Source organism: Agelaius phoeniceus, chromosome 18, assembly GCF_051311805.1.
Source record: "Agelaius phoeniceus isolate bAgePho1 chromosome 18, bAgePho1.hap1, whole genome shotgun sequence".
Classification (NCBI taxonomy): domain Eukaryota; kingdom Metazoa; phylum Chordata; class Aves; order Passeriformes; family Icteridae; genus Agelaius; species Agelaius phoeniceus.
The window spans coordinates 11,692,620-11,709,523 of record NC_135282.1 but is presented as its reverse complement, the minus strand read 5'-3'; the positions used below and the strand labels follow the sequence as shown (position 1 = coordinate 11,709,523).

The following is a 16,904-nucleotide window of genomic DNA, read 5'->3' as shown; positions in this document are numbered from 1 at the left end:
TAATCTCACATTATTTGGGTATCACATTTTGAGTAGAGTCTATCTTCTCTTCAGCCCAGCTTCAGCTCCAGCAGATAGCCCAGCAGCAGCAGCAGCAGCAGCAGCAGTTCCAGCAGCAGCAGGTGGCCCTGCAGCAGCAGCAGCAGTTCCAGGCCCAGCAGTCAGCCATGCAGCAGCAGTTCCAGGTGCAGCAGCAGCAGGCGGCGGCCGCGGCGGTGGCGCAGCAGCAGCAGCAGCAGCAGCAGTTGCAGGCTGTGCAGCAGCAGCAGCAGCACATGCTGAAACTGCAGATGCAGCAGCAGCAAAACCAACAGCAGGTGATGACCAACAGCTCCCATGGCAAATGTGGTGATGGGTGTGCTGGTTTGAGAGCAAACCAGTGGGAGATCCCAAGTCACAACTACAATTTAGTGGGGAAATTAGATTAAAATGCAATAGTACAAAACCACTGCCAGAGTCAGACCATGCCCTGTCCCCTGTGTGTCAGGGGGTGGCACAGCCCCATCCCATGGGGGCTCAGCCCTCCTGCAGTGCCAGCTGTGGCTCTGCTGGAGCAGGGATCCTGCACAAGGGGGGAGTTTTCCTCTGCAGCTCCAGGGCTGCTGGAGATGGGCCTGGGCTCCCTCTGGCCATGCAGGGCAGCAGAAGCTGCTCCTCTGGCAATGCACTGGGCAAAGGCTGCTGTGCTGTGCCAGGCTCACATTGGATCCAGGTAGGAATGCTTGGCTCCTGCCCTGGGTGCAGCATCTCCCCATGGGATGCTGGAATTGGATCAGCCCTGCAGGGACACTCAGTGGCCATGGACAGCCCAGATCCCCCTGGAAAGTGGGTGGGTCATGGAAGAGATAGAGAACACTGCCCCACCTGGTTTTAACAGATGGTAATAGAATACAAACATTTGGTTACATCTTGCAGTGTAACCTAAGACAATCAGTTACTTGTCAGGTGAGGCTTGGCTTGTGTGGAAGTATCAGCTCTGCCTGTTACTAACACATTTCCACTTCTGGGTAGGGCTTCAGGTTAGATTGGCAAGTTAACTGACAGCAGTGTGTTACATACCAGAGGAAAGGCTTTACAGATGTTTTGTTGCTTTCTTTTGTCATAGCAATAGGGAATTAAAATGTTTGTCTCTTTTTTTTTTATAATTGTCAGGACAGTCTTTCATTCTGACAGAAACTGGGAAAGAATAGCCCTTGAATTACTCTAGCAATAGTGGTTGTTTTGTCATTGTGTGACTAATGTGTTGCCACTTTAAAAAATGTGTATATATACACGTGTGTGTATATACATATCATCCTTAGGTACAAAAGCAGGGGAGGAAACTTCAGCTGTCATATTCTTGTGCTGTTTTTGTTAGGGGGTGATTACATTTGAGAAACTGTATCTGAGCCCATTTGTACAGGAGAAGCTGATGGATTTAACCTTTGCTTTTAAAAGTTACAGGAAAGCCTGTCATGTGGAAATATGGAAATACAGGGTATTTAACCATTTAGGGTTGAGATATACAAGGGATGAGTGGATAGAAAGGTTAGGCTTTCCTTTTGGGCTTACACCATCAATCTGATGTATTAGGATTCTGTTTATTTTTGGTTTATGCTATAAAAGTCAGTGTGCTGTTGCATTGCTGGAAGCTTTAACATGCTGGCTTTTCCTGCTTTTCAGATGCAGCAGCAGCAGCAGCAGCAGCAGCTGCAGCGGATTGCTCAAATGCAGCAGCTGCAGGCAGCACAGGTCATGCAGGCACAGCAGCAGCAACAGCAGCAGCAACAGCAGCAGCAGATACCACAGCAACAGATACAGCAGCAGCCTCAGCAAGTCATGCAACAGCAGATGCAACAGATGCAGCAGCAACAGCAGCAGCAGCAGCAACAGCAGCAACAACAGGTTGCTCAGGCACAGCAGTCTCAGCTTCCACCACAGTCCCAGCCTCAGCCCCAGCCCATGGTGTCTCAGCCTCAGGCAATCTCAGGACAAATTCCCAGCCAGGTTATGCCTGTCACTCTCACACCACAGCAGTTAAAAGCTATGCAGGTAAGGGCTAGTGACCAGCTGTCCATCTGGAGAAATAAAACACATGTCTGACTTTTGCTAATAATGGAATAGGAAACCATAACTTGTTAAGAGCTCTGCAGTTAGCAAGTTGTGGGTACAGGGTGTTTAAAGGTTTATGTCTGGGCCTTCCAGTAGAGAACAATTTTGTACCTAAGAGTAAGAGTTCTGGAAATGTGGGAAAACCATTCATGCAGCTAAAATTTTAAAAATAATTTCTTGTCTCACTCTTGAACGGACAAGTGAAAAAAAGAAAAAGAAACATACTCTGGTTAAAGAAAAATGACCTCCATGCAGTTTGCTTTTCTAGAACATGAGCAGGTACTTTGGAGTGCTCTAGACTGCAGCCAGTGTTTGCTCTCTGCCGTGCTGGCTTTGCTTCTGCTGCCACATTGGGAGATTTGGTCACAGTTCAATGTGCTGGCTGTTCCTGCCTTGGAGAGAAGGTGGGAAGGACAATAGTTCTACTCTGCTGAATCTCTTGCTGGGTCATCCTCTTAATGGTGCAGCTTTTTGCAGTGTTAGAGTAATTTTTATCTGGGCTTTATGGGTTACTGTTGAATCAAAGCTCAGACCTGTTTTTCTTTGGGCCTTACTGGGGAGGATTGGAGAGTCAGCCACACTTCAGAAATGGATGAGTTGATGTCTCCACTTTGTGCTCCTACCAGCTGAGCCAGGAGTAGTTAAATGTCACCATTGTCACAGTGACAGATGTAATGAATTTATAAACATTTGCAATGCTGGTCATTGGTAGGCTTGCAAAAAATGTCAGTGCCTTACTATCTTGATATATAAGACCTGATAGCAGAGGTAAGATGTGCAAGAAGTTGTTGAATTGGGTGTGCAGTCTGTGGGAAAACTATTCTAGGTGTTTTAAACATGGAAACTTGTTGTTACAAAAAAAAAATCAAAAACTTTAGTTGGTGAGGCTGATCTTGTCTCCATACCCCTTTTAATGAGCACATGAGCCAATGCAGTTGAAACAGAAGTGTCATACCCTGCTCAGGTATGTGTGTTTACTTTGGGTTTGTTCTCACCCCCCAGGTAAGAGCCCAGCTGGTGCAGCAGCAGCAGCAGCAGGCAGCAGCAGCAGCAGTGCAGGCAGCTCAGGCCCAAGCTGCTCAGATGGGAGCCTCGGGGCAGGTAAGGGCCACAGCTCACAGCCTGTGCCAGGTGCATGCTAGAGATGAGCATGGAGTGGGTTCCTGGTGGTTCCTGGTGAGGGCTCTGCCATTGCTCATCCCCTCTGGGAAGGGGGTGTGGTTCCTCTCTGCTGTTTCTCCTTTGCCTGGAGTCAGAGGCAGGATTTCATTGCCAACCTCTCTGTGCATGCTCTCTGTCCCCAGTAGGTTCGAGTGTTGCCTGTACTGACACAGGAATGCACATGAGTCAGATGGTCTCCTGTGGGCACACTACAAGTCTGACTGTTGGTACCTGGAGTGTATCACCTCTTCTTTCATTAAACTCTCCTAGGTGACTGCTTTGTTGTGTAAACTGATTTCTGTACTGTGAATCTTTGCCTGCTATCTTTAATCACATGTGATTTACCTTCCATCTTCATGTATTGACTGGAAAAAAATAGTATAGATGATGAAATCTCTCTGCACTCCCCTTTCAGTCCTTTCATCTTTCATTTTCTTCTGAGTGAGATGGGCAGTAGATCTAGATGCTCTTGTTCTGGATGTGAATTGTGAAGAACAAATGGTGTGTGTCACAAGTGCAGAGTTACATGAAAAAAAGAAAAGTGCTGGGTGAAAGCTTGTGGTCTAACATGGTTTTTCTATCCTGCAATACACCTGCAGCCCCAGTGGTTGTTTCTTGATGTGTGTCTGGTATGAAGGAGACATGGGGAAAAAATGGGGAATGGCTTGAGCTGAACCTCTTATCCCATTTTCCACAAGAATATGGAAGTCTTTTGTGGCTTACCTGTGTAGTGTTTCATATTGAGGCATTTTACAGACATGGGTAAGTACAAATGTCACCACTCTGTAGATGAAGAGAGAGGCAGACAGATGAAATGAGGCTGACTAGGACTCATGGCAGAATTCTTGATGTACACCCAGCCATTCCATGTTTTTCAAGCACCATTTTCCATTCAGTGCACAAGTCATTTTCTAGATTCAGTAAGGAGTTTTTCATGTGGACTGTGATTCTCCAGTGAACATCTCCCAGGCTTGTATCAGGGCCAGTGTCCTGTACCATGGTCACTCTCAGCTGGCCACATCCTTGTTGGTGTGACCAAGTTCTGTTTCTGGGTTGCTCCTTTGGCTTGTGTCAGTGTAACACAGGATGTAAAGCTGGGCAGTGGTAAGTACAGTTGGGACAGTGCTGGCAGCAATGCAGAATTCTCTTCCTACAGCTGAAATGTCAATTAAAACTTGTTTGTTTCTTAAATAATTTCCAGGTGGGAGCTGCAGGGATTTAGGCTGACTGGAAGGAGACACTGACTTTTTTTTCTTGTTGCTAACTTTAGTGGTGCTCTTTTCAACTCTGAACAGATGGATTGTGTTTATGTAGAGTCAACTGAATTCCTGCCCCTTTAGTGACTTCATGTGCCAGTGGCTTAACAGCACAGTGCATTTGAAAAGCTTTGGGTGATGACATGGTTGACAGCCAGTTTTGTATTGCAGCTTTATCCAGCCCTGAGTGGGGATTGCTCTTTATCTACCACATGTGGAGTTTGGAATATTCCACACACAGGTTTTACTCCACTGATGTTCATGCCAGTGCAAGATGAGTCTACTAAAATTCACCTACCACTGTGAAGTCCAATAACTAAATGGGTTTCTTGTACTTGTCTAAATATTTTCTGTATATAATAGGTTTAAGATTGTGGCTGTATTTAATATTACCATGCAGCTTCAGTGTTGAGAGTGTGTAAGGATTTCCTTTATAAGAAGTCTCTTTTAAGGCTAGATTTTTGCTTTCTATTTAGTACATTTTTCAGTAGCATCAGCATTTTTAATAAATCTGCTTTGATTTCTTTATTTGGTTCAGGGAAGCTTTTTTTAGAAACAAACCCTATCCTAATCTTTGCTTGTTACATTTAAATTTAGTCTTTAAGGGCTTTCAAACTGGGAATTTTGTTTGCTATGGCTGCATTTTTCCTTTTCCATGAAGTTTCTGTAAATCCTTTTTACATAAAAGTAAAAGCAGCCCCAGGTTTGAACATGGATTCATGTGAGAGGTTCTTCCCTGAAGTTATCAAGACCCCACACAGGTCAGTGCTACCCTGCTCCAGTCCTTGTGAGCATGTAACTCCCAGGGGAGCTCACAGCAGTGCTGTCCTAGCAACATGAGATCTACACAGAATACTTGCAGCACCAAGGAAAAAAGATCTGTAATCAACTGCAGTTAAGTGTGAGTAAAGTTAAAGTTCAATAGGAGTAAGGTTAAGTCACTGTTGTGGTGCAGTTCCCTCAGGTGCTCAGGTGATGCTGGCTGAAAACCTGAGCTGCCTTTGGTGCAGGGGCACTGTAATACATGTGCTCACCAGAAACTGTGTATTCATGGGCTGCTGAATGCTTGGATGTTAAAGAAAAGAAAGCTGCAGGTTCTGGATTCTATTTGTTCTATTCCAGTTCATTTTTGTGAATGAATGGGGTTTGTAGCTTACTTTGGAGGGAGATCCTCTTTCTGCTCTCTGATTTATCTCAATTTAATGGAATTTTACCTCATAAGAATCAATTTCACTTGTGGAGGAAGATATGTGTTCACTTAAAATCTTTCTCAAAAGTACTTAAACATTTCTGCTTGTGTTCTTATCTTACAAGAAGAGTAACTCCTTTATGGACATATTGCTTTGGAACCCCTTTCCTGACTCCTTTATCAAAGGGTCATGGGTTTTGTAAATATAAATGGGCTGGAGAATGGGGGACAATAGATTGCTTTTGTTAAGAGAGTGGAATTGGTGCCATTTTATACATGGATTTCCTTTCCAGAGCACGCATTTAAAAAAATACAAAAGATCCTAACCCAAAATTGTAAGCTTGTGCACTCATTTGACCAACCACAACACTACAAACAGCTGAAAGCCTTTGAGTTGGAGTTTGTCATGCTGCTGTTCAGTGGTTTGCCAGACACTTAACCTGTGAATATTCTTCTAATTTCCTTTGCCTCAGTGGAAGTAATGTAAATCTTCACTTTTTGGTGGTGTGGCTTCAGAAACACAGCCAAGATGGGCCATGTGGGTCACCAGAACATGCCTGGGATTGCACAGCTCCAGAGATCTGTGTGCATTCACCAGGGTCTGAGCTGGGGTGATTGTGCCTGAAAGGATACTCCCCTCCCACCCCAGCAATTTCCCCCCTTTTTTTTTGGTTTTGTTAGGGTTATGTTGCTTCACCAGCTCTCATGTTGACACTGTAGCTCTTCACTGCACTCCCTGGCATCCCCCTGTGCTCTGTGGCACTGCTGGGTTGTTGTGTTTGCTCTGCAGCTGCTGCATGCTGTGTGTGCACGTGTGCATGTGTGTGTGTGTCTGAGGCACCCCCTTTGTTCCCCTCCTGAAATCCTGTCTCTGACCATCCCTCTTTGCTGGATGGAAAGGGACTGCATTGCTCTGATGTTGTGAACTAACAGCTGTGCTGAATTTGACACTATTTTTTCTTTATCAGTTATTGCTTTCTTTTTTTCAGTCTTGCTATGTTGTATTTAATTTTATTTATTTTTAACAATTGTAAGCACATGCATTCTTTGACTCTCTAGAGATGTGTTGCTGGCTGCTTCAGTCCATTTACATAAACACCCAGCAGGAGTGCCCCAACCCCTTTACAGGAAGGAGACTGCATTATCCCTTAGGTCAGTTAGGATTGTGTAGGTTCCTTGCTATAACATGTAAGCCAGGGAAAAAAGGTAGCTCAGAAAACTTTACTATAGATCTTTGAAGTCCCAAACAGAAGCTCTTTTACTGATAAGTGAATCTGCCAAAGCTACCTGAATACTACCTCAAATATATACTGGATTTGTTGTAAATTCTCAATATGTGGGGCAATATCAAATTTTAAATAGCAGAGGGCTATACAGATATAAAAAATTACATCTCTGTGGCTCATGCAGGCTAATGGTTCTGAAAGGTACTTGTAGACACTGCAGAGCAGCATAGTTCCATTCCTATTTTAAAATAAAAATTGATTCTAATGCTCACCTTTATCATTTGCCCTAAATGCACACAGGGTGTGCTCACTCTATACAGCTGGAGAATCAAAAAGCTTGAAAAAGATCATGGACTCAGAAAAATTTAGCACACCTTAGTAGTAGAAGAATATGTATTTGTCAAAATGATGGTGTACACTTAAAAAAGTGTACTTGGCTTATTGTGTGGGTTATAAAAGGAAGGAAATAATTTTTTCAAATCTGGAAGTCCTTTTAATTGTCTTTGGCATTGCTATACTGGCATGGGTTGGGCTGGTGTGAAATTTGCTCACTGTGGGGCAGTGCACTGACAGCTGCTGCTGAAGTGTCTGACAAAGTGTCCTGGAACAGAGGGGACATGGCCAATTCTGCTGAGCCCGTGGGGCCCACAGTGGGGAAAACACATCAGAAACCTGTGGCATTATAGAGCTTCTTGATGGAGAGCTCCTGACAGCAGAGAGCTTACTTCCAAAGATTGGGAGCTTATTTCCAAGAGTTGGGAGAGCTTATTTCCAAAGATTGGAGAGCTTACTTCCAAGAGTTGGAGAGCTTACTTCCAAGAGTTGGGAGAGCTTACTTCCAAGAGTTGGGAGAGCTTACTTCCAAGAGTTGGGAGAGCTCATTTCCAAGAGTTGGGAGAGCTTCCTTCCAAGAGTTGGGAGAGCTTCCTTCCAAGAGTTGGGAGAGCTTCCTTCCAAGAGTTGGGAGAGCTCATTTCCAAGAGTTGGAGAGCTCATTTCCAAGAGTTGGAAGACTTATTTCCAAGGATTGGAAGACTTATTTCCAAAGATTGGAGAACTTCAAGATGTCAGGAAAAGTTTAGGAAAGGCCCTTTATGGACATGACAGGATAGTGAAGCCTTGAGCCATGAGTCAGGCTGTCTATGGGCTCTGTCGGGGTACCAGCAGTTCATGAGGTGCTCTCTGAAGAGGAGGAGCATCAAAAGGAGCTGCATTTCCAGGCCAGCAGGTCAGGTTAACCTTCAGAGAGAAGCTCACTAACCTTCCCTCCATGCTCCCCCTCCCCAGTTCCCGGAGGCTGCATGTGCTTCTCATCCTGCCAGTGCACTGCATTTCTTGTTTTGCGATTACTTTTGTCTGTTGTCCCTCTGTCCTCAAAGATGATCACCGCACCCCTGGCCCGAGGCGGGATGCAAATCAGACCACGGTTCCCGCCTGCCCCCGCGGTGCCGGCTCCACCTCCAAGCTCCGTGCCCTTGGGCGGACAGCCAATGCCACAGGTATTTACTGGGTCACAGCCACGTGTGTGCTCGGGCACTGCTGCCCTGCCCGCCTGCTGCCTCTCCGGCAAGGGGAGTGCTCACTTGTGATCAAACCATGAACTTGCTGCTGCTGCTCAGCTTCTTGGTGTGCTTTTTATGGATCGTTTTTCATTTTAACTACGAGGTTTTTCTTGGGATATCAAATAAAGCGTTTTTAAAGGGGGATAGATCTTTATTGTAACATTTAAAACTTTGCCTCTCGGGACCCAGGACATTGCTCTGGCTGCCCTGGGTGATTGGAGACCCTGGCAAGGGGCTCAGAGACCTTGGCACAGAGTCAGAAACACCTGTGCCTTTGATTTTAGCCCATGGAAACAATTCCCAGCTTTGTGTGAAGATTTACAAGCCACAAGAGTTTGAGTAGAATGATGGTGAATTTGTCACAGGGTGAAAATGTAGAATTTTGGGGATTTAGAATGGGGGTTCAAGAGGAGGAATCTGGGTGTGTCCTGTCCTTCTTCTCCTTCTTCTTGTCCTCCATCTCCTGCTGTGATGATGACACTTTTGGATTGGTTTAGAGTAGAGACAGACTGTCTAACACAGGTGATAGGTATTGGGAAATTATTGTAAATAAAGTATATTTGTTTGTAGTATAAAAAGCCAACACCACCCCAAGGGCAGGGACTGTGCCACAACCTGACTGCTGGACAGAGAAAGAATGTAACAGATAAGAGAAAATAAACAGCCTTGAAAAGCAGAACCCAGGAATCTCAACTTCTTTGGTCATGGGGCTGGGAAAAAAGAGACTTTCTAACACCTCAGGGGTCATCTCAACCACAGAAACCTGAGATTTGCCGTGTTCAAGATTCACATTTGATTCAAGACTCAAATTTCAGGTCCACACTCCATGAGTGTGCATTGCTGAGTGTTGCAGGTCAGCTCTGCAGTGTCCCTGGCTGAGTTGTGCCAGGACCTTGCTTGGCCTATGTTCATGTACAGGTGATTCTTGTGTTACTAAACCTGCCTTGTTCCAGTTTGAGCAGCTTTGGCATGGTGTCAGGGACCCAGAAAAATTTGAGCTGTTCTTTTCTTCCATGGCTGTGTAGGAGAAGCTGCCAGGAGGGTTGCACTTGTCCCTGTATCAGAGCAGATCCTGTGGAGGCAGGCTGGCAGCTCCTGCCCAGCTGCTGCTGGAAAATGCACCAGGTCAGAGCACTTCATTTCCTCTCAGGAGGCTGCAGAGGCAGTGACAGGGACCAGAAGGTTCTGCAGGCCCAGGCAAACACATCTGTTGTCATTTCTGGTTGAAGATGGATGCTCATCTCAATCCAGGACAGTGTGGATTTGTTAACTTACACAAACCCCAGCCACAGCTGTGGAGTCAGAGGGGAATTTGTGCTTTGGTCACTGTGACAGTTAATATTGACTGAGATAATCATCTCCCATTTGAAATATCCACAATATTTGAGGTTTTCCATGGATATTTAAGTATTAGTTTTGTTTCTGTTTAATACCTGACTGGTAGCAAAAGGCTTCTAGTTACAATATTATATCTAGTTACAAATTATATTATATCTAGTTACAAGTTATATTATATCTAGTTACAAGGCTTCTATCCACAATATTTGAGGCTTTTCCATGGATATTAAAGTGTTAGTTTTACTTCTATTTAATACTTGACTGATAGCAAAAGGCTTCTAGTGACAATATTATGTCTAGTTACAAGGCTTCTATCCACAATATTTGAGGCTTTTCCATGGATATTTAAGTATTAGTTTTGTTTCTATTTAATACCTGACTGGTAGCAAAAGGCTTCTAATTACAATATTATTTCTAGTTACAAATTATATTATATCTAGTTACAAGTTATATTATATCTAGTTACAAGGCTTCTTTCCACAATATTTGAAGCTTTTCCATGGATATTTATGTATTAATTTTGCTTCTATTTAATACTTGACTGATAGCAAAAGGCTTCTTATTACAATATTATATCTAGTTACAAGTTATATTATATCTAGTTACAAGGCTTCTATCCACAATATTTGAGGCTTTTCCATGGATATTAAAGTGTTAGTTTTACTTCTATTTAATATTTGACTGATAGCAAACGGCTTCTAGTTACAATATTATATCTAGTTACAAGTTATATTATATCTAGTTACAAGTTATATTATATCTAGTTACAAGGCTTCTATCCACAATGTTTGAGGCTTTTCCATGGATATTAAAATGTTAGTTTTACTTCTATTTAATACTTGACTGAGAGCAAAAGGCTTCTTATTACAATATTATATCTAGTTACAAGTTATATTATATCTAGTTACAAGTTATATTATATCTAGTCACAAGTTATATCTAGTTACAAGGCTTCTATCCACAATATTTGAGGCTTTTCCATGGATATTTAAGTATTAGTTTTGCTTCTATTTAATACCTGACTGGTAGCAAAAGGCTTCTAGTTACAATATTATATCTAGTTACAAGTTATATTATATCTAGTTGCAAGTTATATTATATCTAGTTACAAGGCTTCTATCCACAATATTTGAGGCTTTTCCATGGATATTAAAGTGTTAGTTTTACTTCTATTTAATACCTGACTGGTAGCAAAAAGCTTCTAATTACAATATTATATCTAGTTACAAGTTATATTATATCTAGTTACAAGGCTTCTCTCCACAATGTTTGAGACTTTCTGATGGATATTTAAGTATTAGTTTTGTTTCTATTTAATACTTGACTAATAGGAAAAGGCTTCTGGTTCAGGCACTCAGTGATGGGCTGATCTTTGAGCACTGTCACAGTCACTGAGGAGCTTTGACTCCTGGCACCAGTGAGCTGCTCATCAGAGGTGTCTCAGTAGAGGCCAGGGAGTGGGAAAGTGATGTAGAAGCTGAACAACTGCTCAAAGCAGAAGAAGAAGAGAAATTTTTCACGAGCAATGATTGTAGTGAAAATGGCTCTGAAGCAGGTGCTGGGGTGAGTGAGTGAGTCATGGTTTCCTGGTGGCTGGAATCAGGTTTTGTTCTGACCTGCCTATACTTGACAGCTCTGGACCACCATGAATCTCTGGTATTGTGTGCCAGAACACTTTGTGCAGGTTCTAGGTAGATTAGAAATTAGAAATGTTGTTTTTTACAGCTCTTATCTTATAAAATGCTGAAGTGCTGCTGTCTGCTGGGTGTAACTTCCTGGTGATCAGAGCCCCTGCAGCTGTTGACAGCAGGAGTGAGGGCAGGAGCAGATGTGTGGGCATTGGTCACTCATTTTAGAGCATGTCTTCTCCTTGACTGCAGTATCAAATCCATTTAGATGTGGTGAGGGGTAGTTCAGGGTGTGTTTTCTCTTTAGAAAAGAATCTTGGTGTTGCACTGAAGAATGCTTTTCAACAGAAGGATCAGATATGATATCAATACCTTGTGGCTATTTATTTTTGCCCCATAACAGTCTGGCCTTTTTTATCACAGTACTCCTTAGGTTCTCCAGTGAGTTTATTTGTTTGGTTGGGATTTTTTGCTTCTTACAGTCTTTTCAAACAATACAAAAAATTACTGATATGAGGTTTTATTCCACAAGCACCTGGTGTTTTGATTTGCAACAGAGTCAGAACTGGGAGCCCTTACCAGCCTCATCTCCTGAGTGCTGTTCTGTGCCTGAGACTCAGCAAACTGGAGCTGGAACTCACAGCTGGGTTTATCTTCCTGAGCTTTGCTTTAGTGGATGCAAATGCAAACTTTTATCATGCAAGCCTAAGTTCCTTAGGGGCAAGACTTCAGAAGATGAGAGTGTGTGCCATGATCAGGTCACTGTAGGGGCACAGAGCAGATTGGTGCTCATGGGCTGCAGTAGCTGTCCATGGAGATGATTTTATGTGCAGAAATTCCTATCCCTCAGTGAAAAACATGTGTTTGGGTTTCCTTGTGTCTGCTAAAGATGCAGGGTGTACAAATGAGCAGTAACCATGGCCCAGCTCTGGAAATGAATGAATTCAGTGGAGTTAAAGCTCTGGAGGAGGGGAGGTTTTGTCTTTTGGGTTCATAGCTGTTTTTGTAGTGTGTTTGTTTGTTTTTCTTTATTTTTTAAGCCTTCCTTTTACTCAGAGTCAGCTGCAAAGAGCATTCCCTAGAAGTTGAAACTTCATTAAATTGTTACAATCTTAATCTTTATCCTACAAACAATGTAGAAACCTAAATCTGAAATCATCTTTAAACTGTTCTGAAATGATGTAGCAAATGAGCTGCTGTCAAAGAAAGCCAAGGCAGTAAGTTCAGAACTGCACACTTCTGAATGCAAGTTTTTGAAAATGTCACAGTTTTGGTTACTGATAGGCATTGGCCTTTGCTGTTCTGAAATGAAGGTGGCAGAGGGCAAACCTGGAAAGGAGGAAATCTGTTTACCTGTGCAGGTATTTGAATGAGGAGGGGTAGTGCAAAAACTTCAGTTCATCCAGTGCTTGTGTGCACAGTAAATGCTGCATATCCTTTTCTTCACTTTCTGCAGCATTTGTAAATTAATGTAAATAATATCCTTGGTGCTGAATCACACACAGCAACTTAAATCTGGCAGAAAACCCAATGAAATCTTTCTCCTTCCTTCCTAAAACACAAGGATTTAAGTGTTCAGAAATCCTTTTTTGTAACCAACTTGGGACACTTAACTGTGTCTGATTTTCAGGAAGAGATGAACCACTCCAAGTGGTGTTAGTCTGACTTGGTGAGAAATGGGTGCAGTATCCATATGGGTAAGTTCTAAATCATTTGCTGTCTAATGGCAAATGAAATGGGCTTGTGAAGGATCAGGGAATGCTCTTTGCAGTGTCCATCCTTCCTTCCTTCCACACAAGGTGTCTGCAGGAGGCCAGCTGTGCTTTTCAGCCTCAAAAAGGCTTTTCCAGTTGTTGAGGAGAGACGTGCTGGTAACAAATCCACCTCCTTTGGAGAACACAAGCCCAGGCTCTGTAGTTGTTGATTATGGAGAAAAGGAAGAAAATTTAATTTCAGCCTCACTTGTTCCATGTATTAACTTTGTGTGAGAGGTTGCAAAGGTACTGGGGTTATTGAAGATTGAAAAGAAATCATAGCATGTCAGGCTGCATTTGGGTTTGAACTGTTCTGTAATGGGTGATGAACTGGTGTCTTCAAGATGAGCAGTTTTGCTCTGAGCTGGGGATTGTTTGTGCCTTTTTGGGGGGAGTCTGACCTTTAGCAGGGCTGCAGTGAGAGGTACCAAGCAGAGCAGCTCCTGTTGCAGTCAGTGTGTCCATGCAGAAGTAGACAATGCAATATTTTTCAGAGTGCTAAATACCATGTGCTCTGCATACAGCTGGGTTATTTAACACGAGAGTGAAGGGCAGCACCAATGTGCAGTGCCTGTGATGTGCCTGGGACTTGTGGATTTACTGGAACCTTTGCTTAAAAATGGTTTAGACTGAGGGAAAGAATTGTTAATTCAAAGGTGTTCATCAGTGACTCACAGAATGGACACATGGGTTAATGAGCCACAATCTGTGGCCTCTGCAGGCTAATTCCATTTATCTTTGTATGTCCTTATTTATAGCCTCAAGTCATCAGAACTCTCTGCATGCTCCTTAAACAAATGTGATCACTCAATAGCTGCATTACTGTCCCATGCCTCTGCCATTGCACAGGTTGTCTTGTTTGGTTTTAAGTGATTAAGGGGAAAAATATGAATTAGAACAAATGTGAGAAGTTGCTCAAATTTGAGTGTTCATCTGGCTCTGGCACTGTAGAGTGCACAGAATAAACTTGGTTGGTTGGTGCTGTTCTGGAATGCTCTTACTTGCCTTTTTGTCCTTTAGGCACACCTCATTATTTTCCATAGGTCAGAAAGCTGCTTCATTTTTTTTCCATCCAGCTGTTGAGTTTGGAGTTTCTGTCTCCACCCAGATTTTCAGAACTCAGTATTTAAACAAGATGTTGGTGATTTGGCTTACTTGATTTTTTTTTCTTCCTTCTTCCTAAAGAAAACCAGTTGAGAAGCTGCAGCTGAGTCTGACAGACCTTTGAAGACTGTAATTAAAATGTCTAAATAAGGAGGGGGTTTTGACTCTTAATTATCAAATGGGAAATGTCTTTTCTTCCTGCTCTTCTTTAGTTCTAATAAAGTACAGGTTTCTCACATGGCACTTCTGACATTTTAATTGCAACATGATGGTTTGGGCAGTGAAAAAATAATTATTATGCAGTTAATTCAAGTTATGTGCAGATTTAATGGTCATTTCCACTGAAGTTGATAAGATTTCCTGCCCTGAGAGCTTCAAGAGTGATGCAGGTGGGAGTGTCCTTATGGGGGAGAAAGGCAACTAATGCTTTCATTTCTTGTAGGCCTGAGGAACATTTCTCTCCACAGGTAAAGCCCTTTAGTTAGGTTCCCCTGCTCTGCTCCCCTTGGTTGTTATTGATGGTGTCTTTCCCACTCTGCAGGTCAGCCAGAACAACATCACCATGATGTCATCCCCATCTCCTGTGCAGCAGGCTCAGACTCCCCAGTCCATGCCTCCACCCCCACAGCCCCAGCCTTCTCCTCAGCCAGGCCAGCCAACTTCTCAGCCAAACTCCAACGTCAGGTGAGCCCCACTGCAACTTCTGAGCACTTCTGGTAATGCCACAAGTGTGAGGTTTTCAGAAACATTCAGTAATCTCACTCTGTTTCCATTGGAATGAATGAATTTTAATACCAGCTGCACTGGGAGCACAGGTGAGGCTGTGCTGAGTCCACTCTGAAAACTCCCATTTTCCATAAAGAATCTGTGTATGAAACCTCACCAGGGCAGAACTACAGCCAGCCCTAATGCTGCTTACTGAATGTCAGGACCCAGCACATCCCTCTGGCTGTCCTGAGCAGCCAAAACCCTGCCAGAGGGCTCAGAGACCCTGGCACAGAGCCCAAGACACCTTTGGGTGGTTTGATTATGAGCCATGGAGCAAATCACCAACCTTAGATGAAGATCAGCAAGCCATGACAAATTAAGTAGAATAATAGTGAAGTTATCACAGGGTGAAAAAGTAGATTTTAGGGCTTTGGTAAGGGGGTTCAGGAGGGCAAGATGGAGGGATCTGGGCCTGTCCAGCCTTTCTTCTTCTTCTTCTTGGCCTCCATCTTCTGCTGTGATGGTGGCACTTTGGGATTGGTTTAGAGTAGAAGCTCACTGTCTAACACAGGTGATGGGTATTGGAAAGGAATTGTAAACATTGTACAGTAGTTTTTAGTACAAAGACATAACCCTGCCCTGGGGGCAGGCAGAGTGCCTGGAACTGTCCTGCTGGATGGACCTCAGCAGGGCAGGAGAAAGAATTTTATGGATAAGAAACAATGAACAACCTTGAGACTGAGAAATGAAGAGCCCTGACTCCTTCTTCAAGCACTGGGCTGGGCAAAGAGACTTTCCAACTTTCCTTGGAGTCACTCTGACCAGGGAGAGATCCCAACAACTAAAATCATATTTGCTTCCAGGCTGAGGATCCTTCCTTGTCAGGTAAACCTGCCAAGGTTTAATTTGTGTTTCTTTTTCAGCTCTGGCCCTGCTCCATCACCCAGCAGTTTTCTCCCCAGTCCCTCCCCACAGCCATCACAGAGCCCAGCAGCTGCACGAACTCCTCAGAACTTCAGTGTCCCATCCCCAGGTCCTCTCAACACTCCAGGTAAAGGATTTGAGAGCTGTGCTGCACACCAGGGGTTGGGCTGTGCTTTGGGAACTGTAATAATTCCTGGGAAACCTGTTCTTTTTGGCTCAGTGAGAACTTCCAAGAGCTCTAGGTAGAAGCTGGCATTGCAGGTACTGAACACATGACACAACTGCTTGGATTCCCAAATCAACTGAAACCTCTTTTCTCACCACTGAACTATCTAATGGGTTTTTCTAACTTCCCCAGTCTTTGAAAAAAAGAATGATATTTAATTTAATGAAGCAAGTTTCTAGAGGCAGAATGATTCTTTATTCCAGCAGGAGGGAGCCCTTAGTGACACTTGCAGGTGGAAAGGACATAAACACTCCATGCCAGGCAGGAGCCTGCTTTGCTCCTGAACACCTTCCCAGGTGAACTCTGGCACTTGGCACTTCCCCCCCAGTCAGAATAAGCATTTTGTCACCTCCATTCATGGTACCACAGAGTGGCTCCTTCTCCTACCACTGGTGTGTGCTTTGCAGGTAGGAAAGGACCCACTTAACAAAAACTGCTGTGAATTTATTTTGTTTATTTTATGTTTAAAGCATCAGAGTGAAAGGCAAGATAAAGACCTAGAAAATTGGTACGTGGAACTTTGGAACTTTGCAGAAAAACATGTATTAAGTGGGAATTGCTCTCCTGCCCATAGAACATGTTATTTCCATACAAAAACTAGAGGTTGGGCAAGCACTTAAACTATGGAGGGCATCCAGTTGTGGATTTGGATATTTGACATGAGCTACACTTAGAGAGTGCCACATTTCAGCTCAAGATTAATTAAGAATAATGTTCTGCAGTATCTTGTATCACCC

General features: G+C 43.4%; 1 protein-coding gene across 4 annotated transcripts in view; it reads left to right on the top strand.

The window, feature by feature from the left end:
- The window catches only part of MED15 (mediator complex subunit 15), a 29,589-nt gene that overhangs the window by 9,029 nt on the left and 3,656 nt on the right, over positions 1-16,904 (top strand). For 3 of the 4 annotated variants that reach the window (XM_054645664.2, XM_054645663.2, XM_054645667.2), the window contains exons 6-11: positions 55-317; positions 1,663-2,031; positions 3,094-3,192; positions 8,303-8,422; positions 14,851-14,993; positions 15,941-16,068. In XM_054645664.2, the coding sequence (XP_054501639.1) occupies positions 55-317; positions 1,663-2,031; positions 3,094-3,192; positions 8,303-8,422; positions 14,851-14,993; positions 15,941-16,068 (1,122 nt within the window). The remainder of the gene's footprint in view (positions 1-54; positions 318-1,662; positions 2,032-3,093; positions 3,193-8,302; positions 8,423-14,850; positions 14,994-15,940; positions 16,069-16,904) is intronic. The other variant, XM_054645668.2, reaches the window with a different exon arrangement.